General features: G+C 35.5%; 2 protein-coding genes across 2 annotated transcripts in view; one reads left to right on the forward strand and one right to left on the reverse strand.

Annotated features, from left to right (window-relative positions):
- The window catches only part of LOC150100607 (arylsulfatase B-like), a 37,673-nt gene extending 34,034 nt beyond the window's left edge, over window positions 1–3,639 (forward strand). Inside the window, exons 9-10 of the mRNA XM_090401255.1 lie at window positions 1,268–1,725; window positions 2,928–3,639. Of these exons, the coding sequence (XP_090257381.1) occupies window positions 1,268–1,725; window positions 2,928–3,068 (599 nt within the window). The 3' untranslated portion in view covers window positions 3,069–3,639. The remainder of the gene's footprint in view (window positions 1–1,267; window positions 1,726–2,927) is intronic.
- Window positions 3,640–4,692: 1,053 nt separating this feature from the next.
- LOC150100608 (uncharacterized) overlaps window positions 4,693–20,716 on the reverse strand; it is a 98,466-nt gene continuing 82,442 nt past the window's right edge. Inside the window, exons 13-18 of the mRNA XM_090401840.1 lie at window positions 20,003–20,143; window positions 17,061–17,282; window positions 15,582–15,779; window positions 8,827–11,314; window positions 6,863–7,036; window positions 4,693–5,304 (exon numbers count right to left, since the gene is read on the reverse strand). Coding sequence (XP_090257966.1) covers window positions 5,094–5,304; window positions 6,863–7,036; window positions 8,827–11,314; window positions 15,582–15,779; window positions 17,061–17,282; window positions 20,003–20,143 — 3,434 coding nt within the window. The 3' untranslated portion in view covers window positions 4,693–5,093. The remainder of the gene's footprint in view (window positions 5,305–6,862; window positions 7,037–8,826; window positions 11,315–15,581; window positions 15,780–17,060; window positions 17,283–20,002; window positions 20,144–20,716) is intronic.

The raw sequence follows: 20,716 nt of genomic DNA on the forward strand, positions 1-20,716 counted from the left end.
CATTCAGTGTTGCCAACATTTGATGATTGAAACATGGTACAGAGAATTGTGCTAATAAGGTTTACTTTTGTTTAAAGATGTCATAAAACATTTAGAAGTTTGAATTTTTTTTCTGTTTTAATCCCCGCACGCAGGATGTTAGAAACATTGATTTTTAGAAAAAAAAAATCATTAAGGTCGTGGGCCGGATACGAAGCCTTCGAGGGCCGTAGTCGACCCGCGGTCCGCCAGTTTGCGACCCCTATTCTATGGCTTGGGAAGTCAAGTTCATTGCCAGGTAATACATACCACCAGATCGCTTATTGGAGGCTTTAAATTGCTTGAAAATAGTTCGGCAGTGTTTGCTGTTTGGAGCAGGGTTTAGAGATTATGTATGCATTTCACATATATATGATAAACCTCCGCCCACACATGGTACTAATGTACTGTACTGTAGATTTACAGTCTTTCGTGGGTTGGATCAAAGAATCAACAGAATAACAATATTTTAATAAGTCTATATTGTTTCGTTTTCTTTTTTGCTTCAAATGTAACTGCAGAAAAGCAATCTGAGCATTAATCCCAACAGCTTATATACATTTCTTTTCTCATATTTATATGCTATTATTACGAATTCTCGGTAGCGAATGTCAAGAGGACATTTTTTTTTAACGAATATTCAACCTAATCCGTCTACAAACTATTCATATTAGGTTGTAGACGGTTTCTGGTATTTAGGAAATTAATTTATGGAACTTTTATTAACATCGATTTTGAGGATAACAACAAAATATTATCCTTACTTTATGTTAACAGAGTATTGACATAAAGTAAGCGGTATTGTTAGTCTTTTTTTCTATTCTTTACTGATTGAAAACCAATGTCGACAAAGGAAAAGAAGAAAAAAAATTACCTCTACGACACATCGTTCTCTTGAGATAGAATAAGCCGACAATCGCAGAAAGAAAGAAAAAACACTTCAAGTTGAAAGTTGAACATTTTTCATACACAACCTACGATCCTCCTAAATGTAAGTCATGTAAACTAAGATGGTGGTGGTGGTGAGTTTAAAGATATTTGTACTTGGGTACCTAACGGCAAACAACAGATATTCATAAGCATCTCTGCAGCAATTAGACACTCAGGTGACAATCAAATAAATTAAATATTATTTAATAGTGAATATTAATATAATATATTAAATATATGTAATGTTTTATTCTACGAGTCATATCCATGCGTAACTTTCTTGATTAGCAATAATTTAATCAGTTTTACTGTTATTCAGGTGGTGATGTGAAAGACTTAGGTCATATCGATGGAATTAATTTATGGAACTCTTTGTCACAAAATTTACCGCCGCTGGGAAGAGAGATCCTTCTGAACATCGATCCAATATGGAACACTTCAGGTCTCAGAAAAGGAAAGTATAAACTAATTCAAGGAACATTTTTGAGTGGACGCTTCGATTCTTGGTTTGGTTCTTCAGGTAGAAATGTAGGACTTCCTTTAGTAAACAATGATAACTGGGTCTTTAAAGATGGATCATTAGTAGGCTCAGTGCTTCTCAAAAAGGGTCGTCAGTTTCCACCATTAACTTCGAAATGGCGAAAAGACGCAGAAGTGGTCTGTGAACCAGTTTCAAGAAACCCCTTTGGAAACTGTAATCCCGTAGAAGCCCCGTGCTTATTCAACATAGATGAAGATCCATGTGAATACTACAACATTGCTAAGAACAATCCCGAGGTTAGTTTACCCCAAAATATTTATATTTATTTTTATGAATTGATCATATGATATATATATCTTACCTGATTGACATTTCCTTTAAAACATAAAATATTTGCTTTTTTTCCATACTTAATAATTAGTGTGTGTTTTCTTTTCATGTTCTCTGTTTCGTAAACTATGTTGAGTTAAAGGTTAGAGTGCAACTTTAGATGCTTGTGGTTATCTTTAATTAATCCACATTTCGATTGCATGACGTTACTCATATTATTGTTGATTTTATTAAAATGAATTTTCTAAAAGCACAAGTTGTTTAGATTTCTCTCCGTGCTGATGATTTCTAAACAAAATCCGATATATTTGTCGGTGTAGCGGAGACAGGGAAACTACAAAATTGTTTAAATAAAATAATACGTTGCAAATGAGTTAACTGATAAAATCCAAAATAAATGAGAACCCACACACACACACACAACGAGGAACTCATTTATTTTGGATTTTATCAGTTAACTCATTTGCAACGTATTATTTTATTTAAACAATTTTGTAGTCACCGCAGTTGTCATATTTATCTTGAAATTATTTTTCAGTGTGATGTGCATCATTGTGCTTTGCAACAACAATAACAAAAGCATTTCTCCTCACTCCCAAAGCCAACAGTTCATGAAACATTGAACTAAATGAACCTAACCTAACCTAGAAGAGCCAGTGTAGCTCAGTGGATGTGGCCCACAGCGCTTGACCGTACGAAGGATAACTTTCTTTCGAATCTAATCGGCAACTAGAAGAAATTTTTCTAAGCCTTTTTTCAGAGTTAGTTGATCTATGGCACGGGCAAGCGAGTTTTTTCTCCCAGAAACTCAGATTTTTCGTCCCATAAACTCAAGAAAATCGACCATAGAACCCACATTATTTCAGATATTAAATATATTGTGTTAGGGACCACAAGATGGCGGCACTCGTTAAGCCGTCTCTCTTCACTGCGTGCCCTTAATTAGTGATAGCCTTGGGCCAGCTATCTCTGATTGGGTACCAGTGGAGATTGAGCTGCCCACTCAGTCTCCAAAAGTTAGATAGGGCTGAATCGGTCTCGCCTACTCTCTATACGGGAATTAAAAAGGCGTTAGTTGATTTGTTTTTTTTGATGAACTAAATGATGAATTTTAGTTTTATATCAAACTTGAATATTGTTTATAGTTTTAATTTAATTGTATTTTCAGATTGTGAACGCAATGCTTAAGAGGATAGAAGAATATAATTCCACTGCAGTTCCTCCTTGGAAAAATCCTCCCGATCCGAACTGTTCTCCCCATTTACATAACTATATTTTTGTTCCATGGAAAGATGATGAGTATAAATAGGATAAATAAGCCTGTATGTAGAATATTTTGTAGTAACTACATGCAAGATAGCCTTCTCTTTTTTGAACATGATGAACATGAGCATAAGGGGCTGTAAAATATTTATGATGAAATATTTTTAGTGAAATTACGTAAATCACAATTCTGTGCTTTATCACATTTGGAAACCATCATATGTGCTCCTCTTTGAAAGACGAAAAACAATTTCTCACAAATAATTCAAGTAATACAAACCAGCCAAAGAATAATACATGAACAACAGAATCACCTGAGATGCTTTCAATGAGTACGTTTCTCCTTCATGGGATCGAATGTCAGGAGAATTACAAACACCCAATAAATATTTTGTGATATGAAACTAAGATCGTTTTGTAGTTGCCATTCCAACATTGATGAACATAACAAAGTAAACGGTGAAAGATATTCATCTGAAGAGTTCATTTCCTGGAATCATGACCGACTCAATAAGATTTATAAACGGCTTACCGAGATCAGAGAGACACAACCATGCAGATAAATTCGGCTTTGTTTGTGCAAGAGGATTAACGATGACTTTAGACAACATTTCTAAGTTACGAGACATGTAATATACCACAGATTATTTTGTGCATTTGTAATAAAGATGAACAGAAAATTTTGTGCTTATTCTAATAATCTCCTTTTACTTAGTTAACAGAATGTTAAATATTTTGTGTGCCTTTAGCAATAGTTCTTTCAACTGAATGGAAAAAGATTTACTACTTTTTTTGTTAATATTATTATAACGTAAAAATATATTTAATATAATCAATATTTGTTTCTGTTTAAGTGTTAATTATTTTCGTAAATTTTCTGTATTTCCATAATATGTAGCTTATCAAATATTGATTTGAGATAATTGCATATAAATATGAATAATGGTACAAGTTAAGTCTTTGAAATGTATACAGAAATTAGCAAGATTCTATCTTAAATAACAGACATACTACCGATGTTATATTGGATATGTGAATATATGGAAATGTTTCAAAGTTAATTACTTTCAAAATGTTGAAAACGTTAGTAAGATACTGGTAAAGGATTCTGTAAAATTTCGATGACAGTTTAATATTGGCAAGAATGAATATGAATGTAACAACATAATAGCAGTACATCAAAGGAGTATCCCACGATATATTTCCCCCCTTCACCAGGATAAAACACTGAACGAAATCGTAGACATAATCTAAGTAAAGTGGATATTGGATCCAGCATTATTTCAAAGGCGAATGTAGAAACTATGAAAGTTTCGTATAAATAAGTTGACCAGAGGGCTTACGGGAATGCATTCCCTGGCATCGAGTTGCCTTAGCGTGGACTACATAGAAAACATAAACGTTGCACAAGCGTTTATATATTCGCTTTCTATTAGTCGATTTTGATAAGGTTTCACTAATCTGGTTTCGAACTGGTTGGTTCTCCTCAGAGACCAGGCAGAAACCTTAACAGAGAATTATATTGTTATTAAAATGAATTATTAATTCATTTTAATAACAACATTTATTTGTATACATGTTTAACGTACCGGAATTCATTTTCTATATCTAGTATTGTCGTTATAAAAACGGATTAAATTTTTTAAACGAAAAAACTGTCTTGGTTAAGAAACAATATACGAATTTATTTCACAAATAGATTTGCTTTATAAGAAGTAAAATTTGTAGACGATATCACAACACCAGCGAGGTGAAAACTGCTTGGACAGCAGCAGTATGACAAAGGATCCATCTGGCAGGCAAACAACGAAGAGGATTTTCGGACAAGTGATTGGTGTAGCACACTGAGAAGGAAGAGGAAGAGTGAATAATGAGATATAAGGCATCGCTGCATAGTTCGAAAGAACGGCAGCTAACGACGATATTTTCCGCATTGCGAATTTCACTGTAATTGAATGAACATGCTATTGAGGAAGAACGTCTGATTATTTAAAGGAAATGGGAGGAAACTTTTTTTTGTCATCTTGTAGGGGAAGATAGAGCGTCCTTTTTTTTTTTCTAGGGGGTCTGTTCACACCAAGTCGATAGCTGTGTGGGGAGACAGCGATCGGGCACTTGAAACATTCTGGCAGTTTGGTGTGTGGCTAACGGAACTCGGCTTGTGAATGTGATCCCATTGAGTCGTCAGCCTTTCCATTTCGGAGAATTTTGTTGCTGGTTGAGCGACCTCTGGGGACAACGGCTTGCGTAATAGGACTGTCGTTTCACTGGTAGAATCGTCACTGTAAGAGGTGGAAAAAAAAAGTGATTTAAGCATGTAAAATCATCTTTTCTAAATACAATATTTACTCTAAATATTTAAGAAAATGCAAATTGAAATGGGAATTTCAATGCTTATCAGTTCCGCATATTTTCCACACACACACACACACACACACTAATATGTTTTTTATTTTATCTTTATCGCATATAATGAAAACACACACAGCAAGCTGAGAGTTCTATTTTTCCGAAGATCACCACTAAGGAACTTACAGAAACTTTTAAAAGCCTATAGGAACTTTTACTTGAACAAAAAAAAGTTCCTACTGGCTATTTCATTGTGGACAATGCCATCACAGACAAGCGTATTATCTTTCTTTCTAATTCAAATAACTGTTTCATTTGAAAAGGGATTTTTTTTTTTTACTTCTTTGGGATGATTTCGGTTCGCTGCACTAATGAATTCAGGAATTTTTCTACAAAAGTTTGTCCAGCTTGTCGGTTCTATTGCCAAGTAAAGTTTGTCAGTCTTAAAATTTATTTTAATATTTATTTACCAGCACTATCACATTCATCTCAATGAAACGTGTTAATAATAGAAATATAAATTTATATTCTTGTATGTGAAAATATTAAGGATTGCTGTGTTCCCATTGAGAGTGAACTCTTACCAAAGATGAGATAAATGCAAAAGATATTGCATTTAATTACAAATGTACGTATGTACATTTGTAATTTTAAAATTTACATTAAAATTTACATTAAATTTAAAATTATCGTATCAAAATCGCGACTGCGTCAAGCTAAAAAGCAGATGTATACTCAATACATCCGGTAAATTAGAATCAACATAAAAACAGGACCGAATTTGAATATAATAGGGAGGCGAAGCTAAATAGAAAAGAAGCAAATGTGGCTTATATTTTTAAAATTTTGATAAAACATAAGACAAAAGAAAAAAAACGCCTGTACATTCCTTAGATTTAAATTAAATACTACTAATGCGTAAAGTATGTTGCATAAATTATACACACACCTATAAAACTCTATCTATGAAATGTCAAGTGTCACAACAAAATATAAAGGCAGGTGAATACATACTAAACGCCTGTGCATATTAAAAACGGAACTTTTTAGAGTTAATCGACTTCTCGCTAGCTGTTTTAGGCCATCATATTAGTCTTCAATATGTTTGTGGGAACACAGCACGAGGTGCTTCATCCACTGCGGCCGATGTTATTAAAAGATGAAAAATTGATTGTCAATAAAATGTAACCAACAGTCAGGCATATGGTATAAACACGGAAAGGGATAGAAGTATTGTGAAAAGTACTTAAGATTCATCGTGTTGCCTTGTTAAAATAATGTCAAACATTATTTTCACAATTCTGTATTGGTGAAAAGTACTTATCTCTGTCTCTCTCTCACATACACAGTTTTGTAATACTATGCACAGAAAATATACACAGAAGAAGACCATCGATAAGGTTAGAGAGTCCTCTAATTCATCTTCAGTGTAAATTTCGAAATCAGTCATATTCAAAAGTAGCACTAAATCATTTCATATAAGTAGCTTACCTGCCGTTATCTTCTTGTGTTACTCGATGGACACCGACGTGGTGAATATCCTTGAGAACCTGTGGAAAGAGTGGTTTAGTCGCTTGTCTGTCTGGTTGCTCTTCTTCGCTGTCTGTTGGCACAGAACTCTCTACTGAGTCCACTGACTGCAAATGTTTCACTGGACTACGGCTACTGTAATACAACAAATGTAGTTCAATAATTATAGTGAAACACATTTCTATTCTACCCATAGATATCAGAATTTTTCCTAAAAGCAACTAACGAAATGTTTTCTAAAGTTGCAATTTAAATTTCATGTTCGAGTGTCCAAAAGCCAAAGATCTAAATGTTAGGAACTGCTTTCTTGCAAAGTTATTTAACACTTATAAAGCGCGCTCACACACACACACACGAGAGAGAGAGAGAGAGAGAGAGAGAGACAGAGAGAGGTCAAGTGATAGCTATTCATTCTGCAGTACTCTCGACAAGAGAGTACTTTATACTTCGCACATGCTGCCGTCAAAATGCTGCCGGCCATTAATCGTCATTCTCGAAAGGTAAGATATCTCGGGTGTTTAATCAATGGAAAAATAACACACATTACTTGTCTAAGAAGCGTAGCTGTGGTCCTAAGACATTCTGTTCAGAAACGAGATCGTTGTCGCCTGAGAAGGTTTGTACGGACAAGCAAAAGCAAAGTTTGTATAAAGCAAAAAATTATATTAGCGCTGTAATTTGTTACGAAGTCTTACCGCTCCAGCCGGGCACACATATTGCATCGAACTAATAGCAGCCGCACACAGATAGCTTCGACTATTTAAAGTGCTTTATTTAAATTGAAAGCTGGATATATTCGAAGAATACCATAGATTCCCAAATGGCATATTTGTTAAGCAGAGTAGAGTCACCCCCCCCCCTCCACCAGATTGTATATTTCTGCCAATGTTGCTCATTTAACTATTTTTGAAATACAAAATTTTATTATTTTTTTTTTTGAGCAACAAAAAATTACCTCTGGCTGCATGACGTAATCGCTACTACAGTTCCACGTTGTCCCGTCTCCCTTAGCAACACATAATAATTAACCAAGGTTAATGCTTCATCCATTCTGCTTCTGTAAAAATTGAACAGTACTGTACTTAATGGAAAGTGAATTAAAATATTATATACATATTTAAAGACTATTTAAACAGGTATTTATTATTATTATTGTTATTTTTATTGTTAATTTGGTTTTTAATGTCACGTTTTCATTCGTGCATCGTACACTAATTAACGCCAGATGTGAATGCTAATGTGAAGAGGCTTAAATTTGCTTAAGCCTATTAAAAATTGTCTATAAATTTTTGAATTATTAATCATCTATACATTTTATTCACCACTAGTTTGCTTGCGATCTGCTATAACTATTTCAGTGAATGAATTGGATCTTATGCAGGTTCAGGTTAGGAAACAATTAAGAAAATATATATTATTAGTACACTTTTTTTAATGACCGATGTTGGCTTTTGGGTTGTTTTTGAATTGCAAAAACAATAACAATCTGCTTTGAGGAATGGAAAAACTCGAGCTTTCGGTAGATAAAAATCACGTGTTCCCAATAACAAGACCGACTAACTCGCCATGATTTGAAAAACCCTTATAAATGTTCTTCGCGTGTTTGAACCGGGTCTTTCCAAGCAAAGGGCATCGTCTATATTGACTGAATTATGCTCCTCTGTTTAGACTATTGCGTGAAAGAACATCCGCATGATATTTAAATATATAATCAATTAGGATATACGTTGTTACATTACAGCTAAATTTTGATTTTGATAAAATTAATGAAACTATATTAGGCCATTAAGTCTAATTCATTAAGGAAAGATGGGATAGGATAAAATTCTTGGCATAAAACGTTTTTTTTGTTCGTTATAGTTCGTTTTTTGAATTGACTGCTAAGCGATAACATAGCATAGGAACTAACCACTGTTTGTACTCACCAGTTTACAGATACACCAGTGATACGATGACCAGAACGCCAGTTTTCATCATTTTCCCAATTTTTAGAAGATCGTTCAAGAGATTTCGGTTCGCTTTTGACGAGCAGAGAAGGATCTTGCACTAAGGCCTCGTTGAAAGATTTTTGAGATAGAAAAGGTGAGCAGAGATCTGGAGAAAAGTTTTTCCTTTTTTCTGAAGAAGGCACACTGCACCCAAGAGAGTCCCCACTCCCTTTTTCAGTCGACTCTTTGTGACGATCAGAAGGTAAATCTAAGAAAGTCAAATCTCGAGTGGAAGGAAGAGATTCATTAGATGATGACAATAATGACCTCGAATCGATTTGGGCAGAATCTCCCGTTGTCGATTCACCATTGCTTTCTGAGACAGGACTCGAATAGTTTGTCTTTTCTTTGTCCATGATGCTTTGCACCAGATGACTGACGTGTTTAGTGGTCGGACTTGTGGCACTATCGTGTTTCTTAGTCCTTCTAGTTTGGGATTTCGATTTTAATCCAACGTAATTCTCATGACCGTCACTCTCGGATGATGAGTCGGCTTTTCCGGACATGTTTGAGCGTGAAGAATTTCTAGGTAATCGGCCTTCTGAACTGTCCGCATTTACGGGATCATTCACGGGAGTAGGAATCGGAGACGTTACAGGACTTCGGCGATGTTTGTCTGCGTGTTTCTTCGCTTTTTCTCCTTTTCGTCCACTGGACCTTGGACTTCCTCTGAATCCAGCAATGCACTTATTTGCTGGCCCTTTGTTGTTAACCATCTCAGTTGCCAGAAGTGTCGGAGATCTTCTGTTTTGTCTGCTACTTTCTGCATCACCTTCGGCTTCGTCCTGCATTTCCAGAGCCATGTACATTTCTAAGTCTTTGGCACTTTTCACCACTCCCTTTCTAATTTTTTCATCGATGCTATCCATCCCGATACCTTCATCATCGATAGAGTCATCTGTACTGGTTTGATATGCAGTTCTCTTTCGCAAGCTACTCTTGTCCCAGGCATGTTTTCTGTTGCTTATTCTGTGCGTATTTTCATTCGGAATAGAACCAGTCTTTATGGAATAAGTTGCGCGTGGATGAAGTGCACTTTCTTGGCAATGCCAAGCCATAGCTGTAGGAAAGCAGAATGAGGTGTCATTGGCAATAGGCATATTTGGTAATGGTAAAAAGCCTTGTAATTTGTGTGGAGAAGGCGGTTCCTGTTTTGTGCTTAGAGAATTCTGATGGTCTACATCATCTGAAACAGGACTACTAGAGTTACATCGGGATAGCCCTGGACTAGATATGGACGAGTACCCGGATGTACTAAGGTTGGACTCTGATATAGTTCTGTCCGTCGAAGAACATATCACAGCTAGAGGACTCAAGTAGTTAGCTGAGGTTTTTGGATTAGGGGTTCGTGGAGGACTGGCTTCGTCCGACTCGCAGGAGCTCATGTTGGTGGTGATGAGGATTTTCGGCATGGGTAACTCAACGGAATACTTACGCATTGTTGTTACTTCCGGGCGCTTTGTAGGCACCTTGCCAGATCCTTTTTCTTGTTTTTGGTGAATGGTAGGCTTCGCATTAGTGAGCTGCGCAGAAGAGCACAAATTCTGGTGTTGAGCAACTGGAGATAAAGGGCATGGAACTTCTAAATATGATTTCGTAAGCGACAAAGTCGGACTTGAAGGCCTACTCTGTTTAAGGTCACCTTCACAAACATCTGCATTGTGTTGCTCGCAACAGCTCTTTTGTGGCGAGCTCTTTGAAGGGAGAGTTTGAACTTCATCAGTGACACTGATTTGTGGCAATACAGGTGGAGAGCTGGGACACTTCATGGGATGTTCCAACGTTGTATCAAAGCTCTGATCTCTGCGCATGGCCAGAGGAATTGGAGAAATATCCGCTTTCACTTCGCTTGTCGTTGGCACAGCATTTAAGCTATCAGAAGACGAAGCATATTCGATGGACTGTTCTCTGATCGAACCGAATTCTGTAAATGATGGTGCAGAATGACGGGCAAACCGTGGAGATAATCTCGATATGAAACTAGTTTCGCTTATATCGTCACCATTCTCGGATAGATCGGATGCATCCGCCATCATGTCTTCATCCTTTCTGCTGTTCAGTTGGATTTTGCGTTCACTCATTTTGAAGAACTCGTCAAGACTCATCCTACGAGCAGTTGGAGATTTGGACGGTTGCACCAGCGATGCCAAAATACGCGACTTTTCTTCTTCGTTCTTAGCACTGTTGTCGCTCGAATTCGAAGAGTGTCGTTTGGTGGAAGAATGGGCTCTGCGCAGTATGTCGTCGAAACTGAAAGTGCGACCGTAGTCTCTCTCCGTAGGGCTAACGCCACACGCACTACGAATGCTGTGTTTCCGGATTTTACTGAAGAGCGACTTTGGACACATCTGTGGACTTTGACTGCCTGGAGTAATACTTGGCTGGTTGGAGCTAAGACTGTAACGTCCTGCTTGAGGAGATGGATCTACAAAGAACAGAAATATTCAATGAGAATCAAGGACTATTGTGTCAATTCTCAATATACAATCTTTCATGCCTATCACGAAGATACCGCAGGGATGCATTTGATGAGTGTCATGAAATACTTGGTAGAGTGATGAAAGCAATTCAGAAACATACAGGTATGAGTTATATAAATCAAGTGGTTATTAAATCCAGCATTATTTCAAAACCGAATACAAAAACTATAAAAGTTTCGTACGAAATTTAAGTTGCCCCAGCCGAACCTTATAGGAAACATGATCACTTTGCCCAAGAGTCCATATATTCGCTTCCTATTGGTCCATTTTGATTATATAATTTTGATTGATTTATATAATTTTGTATCACCGAAATGAAGCCTTTTGGTTCTTTTAATAAATACAGGTTTGTACAATTTTTGTAGAGGTGAGGAGTGAACGTCACTTGTTTCTGATTAAGAAGAAAACGGAACCTCTGTGTAACTTACACTTAATAATTAAAGTTCTTCCCTAGTGAGAACCAAATGAAAGAACAGATCTTAATATGTCACATGAATGTAAACCACAGTTAGCATCTTTGACAACATCGTCAAGAAAGAAGGAAATAAATGTTGTTGTGCGTAAAACCCATCCTAAGGGATCGAACATACCACTGATGCTAATTGGTGTTGAAAGAGATGGCGTTGCTTCATAGCTAGTATGACCTACTCGAAGAATAAGATTATGATTATCGTGAAAAAGGAAAATAGTGAATGCATGAAGTGAGGTTCTCTGTGGATACATTTCCTAACTAAAAAGAAACACGTATGATAGTTTATTACATTTAGTATTCTGTCATAGATAGACTGTTCATTTACTTCATGCTTAGTAAAGACTAAATGTTTTTTTTAGAGTAATTAATCGACTATCGTTTTCAGAGTTTTATTTATCTACTGGTTTGTAATTCTAAATAGCAGGCAGCAAGTCGAGTGGCTTGTATTTTTCAATTATGTTAACTGGTGGTTTGTTTATATATTTTTTGGTAGGAAATTTGTCTCCAGTGGAAATAAAACATTGCCATATCGGTCTGAGACCGGTCAACCTAACTTCACTTTGAGAAGATGTCGAGAATTTTGTTTCATTAATATTAAAGGTTCATACAGGTCTTTCTAGTAAATGACAATTTTTCTATGCCATAGAAGAACCAGATTTGAGGGATTCAGCCATCCAGTCTAGAATTCCGATATGAATTACAGTGATTGCTATTAGTTTTGATATTGAATCTGATTATTGGTTTCGCAATGGTTTGTTTATTTTATGTTTCAAATCAAATGATGGAGTCGTTTATTTCTATTTCAAAAATTATTCAGGGAGCGATTGCATCAAATCAACTTGATCGGATTTCGCTTCGTTTTCTTGTTAGGCGTCCTTTAATTTGTTCCTCCCGTATCATAGAAGCGGAGTTATTCATCCTAAACAAACTACAGATTTCCGATCTCTAAATAACGCCATTTAGAATTTAATGGAAACAACGTGACGTCCAATTTCTTTAAGTAATTCGTCAACCTATCTTCCTTTCACTCACGTTTTGTAGAAATGACTTTAGTTATACGATTAAAAAAAAAAAAAATAATAGGAGCCCTTATCACTACCTAGCTTTCTATCAGCATGCTATGTTAAATTTGGTTAAATTCTACCGGAAGAAGCTTATCAGTTTGTTGTAGAAGAACTTGATAAGGATACAAAAACAACATATTGTATGAGAGTATGCTATACGTGATATTATAGAATCTGTGATTAACTTCTGTAAAAGCGTTTTCTGATATTAGACAAGAACGACGAAGATAAGAAATCGCCTTTTGTTTAAAAAGATATATTCGAATATATGTATTAAAGTAGTTAATTAATATAATAATTAATTTCATTATGTTTAAAGGACAATAAAATATCAAAAAGATCAGAACATTATAGTTCGCCCACCGATTAGAGATCCCTCGACACTTCTGCGCATGTCAGAAAAAGGAGAATCCATTCCAATAATAGGGTAATCAATCTGTCTTCTGGGATGAGTTGTTTATTATTATAGGTCGGAAAATTTAGCTTTTCTTTTACGCACATTGTAGTTTTTAAAGTGTAACTATTTTGCTTGTATAACAGTTGGAAATGTAAGTAGAGCATTAACAAAATTAAAAAGATTTAGCATAAAACAAAAATTTAACTAAGTTTATTTTTAAGAAAGTTTTCTATAAAATAAAAATAATTATAATGAAAAACAGAAATTTTTTCAAGTGAACTTAGATATTCTAAACTTACAGTTGAGAGAACTGAGACACTTTAATGTCCTAAGCCGATTAATTATTTATGACTTGTTGTGACTCTTTTAACAAACCCATGCAAAAAAAAAAATGTTGGAAAAAATACCATTATCAAGTCCTTTTAATCTTCAGAGTCATCTGAATCGGTGTCCGAATCGTCATCACTTTCACTTAAACTGATCACCAAAGGTTCGCATAATTCTTCGATAATTCCGTCTCAGTCCCAATACATATTTTCCAATGAGGTGACATGAGAGCAATATTTTCCCCAGTTTTGAACTGTAATACTTTCAGTCGCCTGTTCTGGAAGCTTAAAAAGTTTCGATATGTCAATATCTCCAGTTACGTTGCGATGGCGAATGAAACTTTTCACTTCTGCCCAAACATACTCAATAGTATTAATATCGCAATGATATGGTGGTATCCTCAAAGCTAGAAATCCATGCTCTTTGAGCATCGTGTCGAATTTAAATAGTTTAGTTGTGGGCGAGTTTATTTTGACCAAATCAAGCAATTCAATTTTTCGCATATCTGGGGAATGAGAAATGTTATTTGCAGAGAGCCAATCCATAAGAACTTACTTTAGACCAATTTGGAACTTTGTTTAATCGAATAGAGTGATATGAAGCGTTATCAATTATAACAGCATTTTTAGGAAGGTTTGGAATCAGTTTTTCTTCTGCCCACTTTTCGAAGATTGTGAAGACTGCCAACATTTCCTATAAGTTAAATTACTATCAATCCAAGTTTCATCTAGATACACAATCGGTCTTTTCTCCTCCCTGAAACGTCTTATTGCTCTCAAATACTGCGTTCTAGATAAAACAATACCACTTCGCTCTATGATAAGTTTCCTTTTATTCTGGGACTTTTTAAAAAAATCCGATTTCATGAAGTATTTTCCTTAAAGTTTCTCTTTTCGAAGGAAAATTAATTTTTTCTTTAAGCACAGGAATCAATTTCGGAACAGTTGACACTCTTTTCTCGACCACGTAAAATTCGTGAATAGTTCTTTTAACGTCTACACCAAATCTTTCTCTGGCGCTTTTTTTAGGAGATTTAAATTTTGGCTTACTTTCACCTTTAGATTCCCTACGAATTCTTTTAACAGTCGACCCCGATACGCCAGCAATTGCACTTGCACGTTTTATGACTTGAGAAAGGGGAACAAGGAGACAGCCTTCTGACGATTCTTTTTCGCAGAATGTCAGCACATTATTCAATATTCTTTTGCAAGAGATACTGAAACGTTTAACAACAGAACTTGTTGACTGTACTGGATCCATCATACAAATTAATAATAAAAAAAATAATGCAAAAAACGGACAACAAAAATCAAGCTAGTACTAGTACAGCGACAGACAAGAAAGCACGTGATTTCGCATGTTGGCGACCAATTCGTACATCCTTCATTTCGTTCTCCCCTTCAGAATGAATCGACTATTCTTGCCAAAATGCCAAGGAGAGACCTACAAACGATGGGAGAACTATACTTAAGTTTAGGTAAAAGATGCGGTCCTTGTTAAACCTGTGCTGGGATGATTACATTAAGATTACATATAATTTAAAAAGAAAACTGTACTGTAAGTTAAAAAAATTCTTTCAGGAAAGGACAACTTTTTACTCAAGGGACAATTTATTCTTGTATTTATTTATTTATTTGTCAGCAATAAGTGCAAATGTTTATTGTATTTCTCCGAAGAATGTTCCTCCACAGCGATATAGTGTCAACGATATTAAGAGATATATCCGATTACCATGTTCATAATAAGGAACTACGAGATGCCTTTCTTCTTATACATTACATCTCTGTTGTCTTATGACAAATACTGTCTGTTCGATAACAAAAACAAACGACGAGAAGAGCGGGCCTGCATCAGCTTTTAGAATCTTGTGTAAAATATTAGTGCATTCCAGACTCATAAATTCTTAAAAAGTACAGGATAAAGTTATTTAAAAAGGACTTTAAAATACTCACTATATTTGCTTCTTTCAATTTCGTCTGCAAGCAGTTTTTCAATCTTATCAGCAAACTTCCTCTTGATGCAGTACACGCACAAAATGAGAATGAGGACTGCAGTCACCGTTATCAGACCCAACCAGAAGGGCTCTTCCAACATTCGTTCACTCAGCGGCTTGTATGGTATTCTGAACACATAGCGTTCACACTGTGGCCCTAGATGAGAACATAGATTAACAGAATGAACAATTTGAGGCATTGAAGAATTCTTTTTGTTTTGTATTCTTTATAAAGTCCGAATCATGCAGAGTACGAGCGAAGAAACATTCCAATACTCTTTATTCATATGAAAGCTAAATCATAGACGAGTGGCTGTGAGAAATCATAATAATATATTGCAGTGTTTAGTTTTTGATAAAATGAGAAAGCAGGCATTTTGATTATTAAGAGGTATATCCGATTACTATGTTCATCATAAGGAACCATGACAGCTCTTTTTATACACTACATCTTTATGGCAAATGCTGTCTGGTTGCTAACTGGAAGAATCTCACTGCTCGGTTGAAACTGAATCACATGAGTCACGGAATGACATATACATTATCTAAAAACAAAACAGTCTTTCCGACTCACTACTGCAACCAACATTATAAACAGAGCATCGATCCATGACAACTTTTTTCTAAACCTCCTGTATTGTCACATGAGAGCAAAGTCGGCATCGAAATATGCACCTGTCTGAATACTTCACAACGGATTTTACATATTAAATTTCAGATTTATTATTCTTATTATCAATACTCAATAAAGAGTATAACTAACATTTTCTATTTCTCTTCAAAAAATAAAATAACAAAAACAAGTATAGTATGATGCAAAACACATGAGCGTTTAGTAACAGTATTAGCATTCTTGTATAGTGGTTATTATTAATTATCACCATAGTTTTGAACATAAAGCCGTTACTGGCTTATTTATTTCATTTGGAACAGATAACGTTGTACTCTTTCGAGTCGTTTGACTAGATTTTTCCGTTAAAATAGTACTGTTTAAGCTATGACAAAAAGATAAATTTTAATTGCGATTTCAAATACGGAATTTCACTAAATTTTGTTCAGTCAGAGTTGGAGCAGTTAAAGGAAACATAATCAATCAGAGGAAACATCCGATTCTAGAGAATAGTATTAAATCCAGAGGAGAAGGTTGTACGCGGAAATGGATCCCCCATAGCAAATTTTTTCCCCCTTACATATGTTATAGAAATCTTCACCATTTTCGATAATTGTTCTCCTTTTCAAAAGAGGTAAACTATTTGATAAAAGAATGCCCGACTAGATGAATTTTTTTTTATTTTATTTTCAATGGCTTCATTCGGATTGTTTGTTCCCAACTTATGCTCTGATTGAATATGATCAAAGAAGGCGGAAATAAAACCGCCAACAACTGAATCCTTTTAAGACATATTAAAGAAACATTTGTGTTTTGTAGTTTACTTACCTTCGTGAAAAAGATGGCAGTTGCAGTGGAATGTGTTATTTTTTATGGAACACCATCCATGGGGACCACATGGGTTTGGAAAACAAGGCGTTACGGCTACTTCGCAACGATCTCCCGTGTAGCCTGAAAAGCAGTCGCAGGTGTAGCTGTTGGTAGTCAAGTTGCAAATTCCGTGATTGCCGCAAACTTTTACGTCACACCACGTCAGTTGACAGAAAACACCTACGAGATATGAAAAGGGAATTACCATGCGAAATAGGCAATAGCAAACTTATGAAGGCTCCGTAGCCTTTTTCCATTACTTTATATTCACTGACAATTAAATCACCTGCAGGTATGGTAAAGTCCACGTTCGTTATTATAACCTGTTATTATTATATAATAGCTGCTGGTGTGATGTCCAAAACTGAGGTTTAATTTATTGAGAAGTGTAGCCAGGGACTGTGTATCATCATCTATGAGTAATAAAATGTAGGACACGTTTATTATCTTGTGAAAGTGACCTGCAACTCACCAATAAACACAACCAAATTTATAACACTGATAAACAACAAGCTAAAGGACACTTGCCCCCAGTGGCTCATACGTGCTTGCCCTGATTTAACCTTTGCCCAGAGAGAACAAAGAAGCCAACTCCGAAAACAACTAGAAGAAAAATGCCCAAATGGAGACAACAGTTGGGTAATAGACTACAAACAATCCAAACTAGTACAAAAACCAAGTGACGCCAGTAACCACCAAGAACACCAGCATGTAGACACTGCATAGGAAACATGCAGGACCCTTGGGGTCAAATCCATGCCTCACAGAACCTTGCATATCCACTTCACCAACATCCGTGGCCTCAACTCTAACCTCAACAGCATCCACTACCACCTGCAGTCCACCAAATCCCACCTACTCTTTTTAACCGAAACTCAAATCTCACCTCCCCCTAGCACTATTCATCTCAACCTTCCTAACTATACACTATTTAACTCCTTTCGACCCAAGGGTGGCGTCTGTGCATATATCCACTCTGACATACCCTGCCAGAGAACAACTAGCTTGGAATCGCCCGATTTCAACCTTCTTTGGCTGAAAATATCCCTCCCCCCACTCAGTCAAATTCATCTGCTGTCTCTATCGCTCTCCTAACAACACCAATTACTCAGAGCTCTTGTTACTCAAATTTACTCAAATAATTTATTATCTGTCAAATAAATTATATATATATATATATATATATATATATATATATATATATATATATACATACAATTTATATAATACATACAATTTAATATAATTACATACAATTTAAAAGATAATACTACCCCCCCTATATTTACACTTTCCTGCAGACTATAGCAACAAAGTTCTTTTCAAAAGCATCTGTACACCCCAATAAATTGGTTCAACTAGCTGCAAATTACGATGCAACAGATTACTTCAAACATAAAAGACCAAAAGTCATCTTAAACTCCAATTCTGACGTTTAATCTCCAAGCTCGCTCAGGGTGAGAAATTGGCTCATAAATTTTTCCACTCACCGTTTCCCTATCAGATAGCTGGGAGTATGGAAAGCATTTTGCTTTACCCTTTATGCCAGAAATGTTAATCGTTAGATAATACAGTACTATAATTTTTCACTTGTGGTTCAATTCAGATTCCAATTTGTCGCATACTTTGTACAGTGAACAAGTCATATAGTTCAACAATTCGTGTGTTATTAGTAGTAATAACGGTTTTAGTAATAGTTTATAATCAGTTATAGTTCAGTTGCACAGGATAGATTACACAATTATCTCTCTCTCTCTCTCTCTATATATATATATATATATTTTTTTTTTTTTCAGCACAGAATGCTAGGAAAATATCTTGTTTAAATTGCATAAATAATGATATTAACAATGTGTTTTGCATCTTTTTTCACATTCATATTTACAATAATTCATTTAAATTTACAATGATTCATTTTTTATTAAATCGATTATAATATTTACTTGTTTCTTTGGGTGGCTTCTTCCTCGAAGCTTTGCAGATCTGAATTTACATTATCTTAACATTATCTGAATAATGTTATCAGTATCTTCATTATTGTTATACACGTTACTGACTGTTCTGTTACATAATCTGCAGTCTTTGGTTATGAGGATTACGTGCAGATGAATCAGGCGGATTAATCCCACCTACTTCGAAGCTTGGGTTAGCTTTTATGAAGAGAGTGGGATTAGCCTTCGCTATTTATGTTGTTGTTGTTACTGTTTATGGATGGGATGTATGCATTGGATGGTGGTGATTTGTGATGTGTATATTAGTGTTAATGGTATAGTAACTTTGTTGGTATATTTTACAGAGTTCGTTATTATGTTCTGTAGTTATCTATGTGTTTTAAATTTTTTGGTAGGTTGTTGAGTTGCGTGGGTATCTGATGTGATCTCATAAAAGAACCGCATGAGTTGTTGAAGGATTTTTCGCTTCTTCTTCTTCTTATTATTATTAATTCTCAACCAGAATTCTCCAAATAGTAAAAACAAAAGTAGTAGAATTCAGTGTCTCAAGGAGAGATTGTTCATTGGTTCTTCTTCGCATCAAATGAATGATCACGTATACATTGCAATCATTACTATTCTTTTTATGGAAATTCGGTTAAGTTTGTTCCTCCTTTAATGGCCAGCAAGAAAACGTTTAACAAATTGTGCATGATAACAGAGTTCGTTGTTTTAAGTTGTTTTAATTCCAACAGATTAGAGGATGAATAAAGTGCTATTCATTTCAGTTTTAAAATGTAAATAAAAATTCAAATAAATAATAACGAATAGTTTGAGTTTGTTAAAACAAAGAAATGCCTTTTTCGGTAGTCCTATGATTAAGTAAATAAAATTAATAGATTAAGTAAATAAAGTAAACTATTGCTCATTTTTATGTACAATGCAATTCAAGCAATGTCTTTCAAGTACCTGTGTAATATCCAGTACAACGACATGTGAACTTCTTGCTGGCCTCTGCCACACACAAGCCATTGTTGAGGCATGGATTAGGATAACATGAATCCAAGGACACGCCCATTAATCCAAGACTGGTGTTAATGAAGTATTCATCTGAAATAATTGATGAAGAAAATGACTTTATTGTATTTGAAACCTTGAAACTATTATTATTATTATTATTATTATTATTATTAACAGAGATCTCCAGGGAGTCAGAGACTCATCGAGCGAGGCCACATACTACACACACCAGCTATCACACTTATTCTTGAATTCATTCCCGCTGCTTGTACTCACAACATCCAATGGCAATCCATTCAAATCACGCACCACCCTCTGAGAGAAAAATCTGGCTCTTACACCCTTCTTGGCAGCCTTCATTCTCAGCTTCCAAGGATGCCCTCTCGTCCTTTCCCCACCCTCCATAAATTGAAAAATCCCATCAATTGAAATCCTGTATGATCCTTTCAGAAGTTCGTAAGTCTCAATCATATCACCCCCTCTTTCTCCTATTTGCTAGTCTCTGCAATCCACAAATTCTCAATATGTCTTCATAATCAGTATTCCACAATCCTGATATCATTTTTACACTCTCCTTTGTACTCTCTCCAATATATCAGAATCAAATCGGAAACCAGAAGATCAGACCTGCGCACAATAGTCCTAGTGAGGTCTTATCAAGGC

This window comes from Typopeltis vanoorti, chromosome 12, assembly GCF_054136105.1.
Source record: "Typopeltis vanoorti isolate ZY-2024b chromosome 12, IOZ_Tvanoo_1.0, whole genome shotgun sequence".
NCBI classification, from domain to species: domain Eukaryota; kingdom Metazoa; phylum Arthropoda; class Arachnida; order Uropygi; family Thelyphonidae; genus Typopeltis; species Typopeltis vanoorti.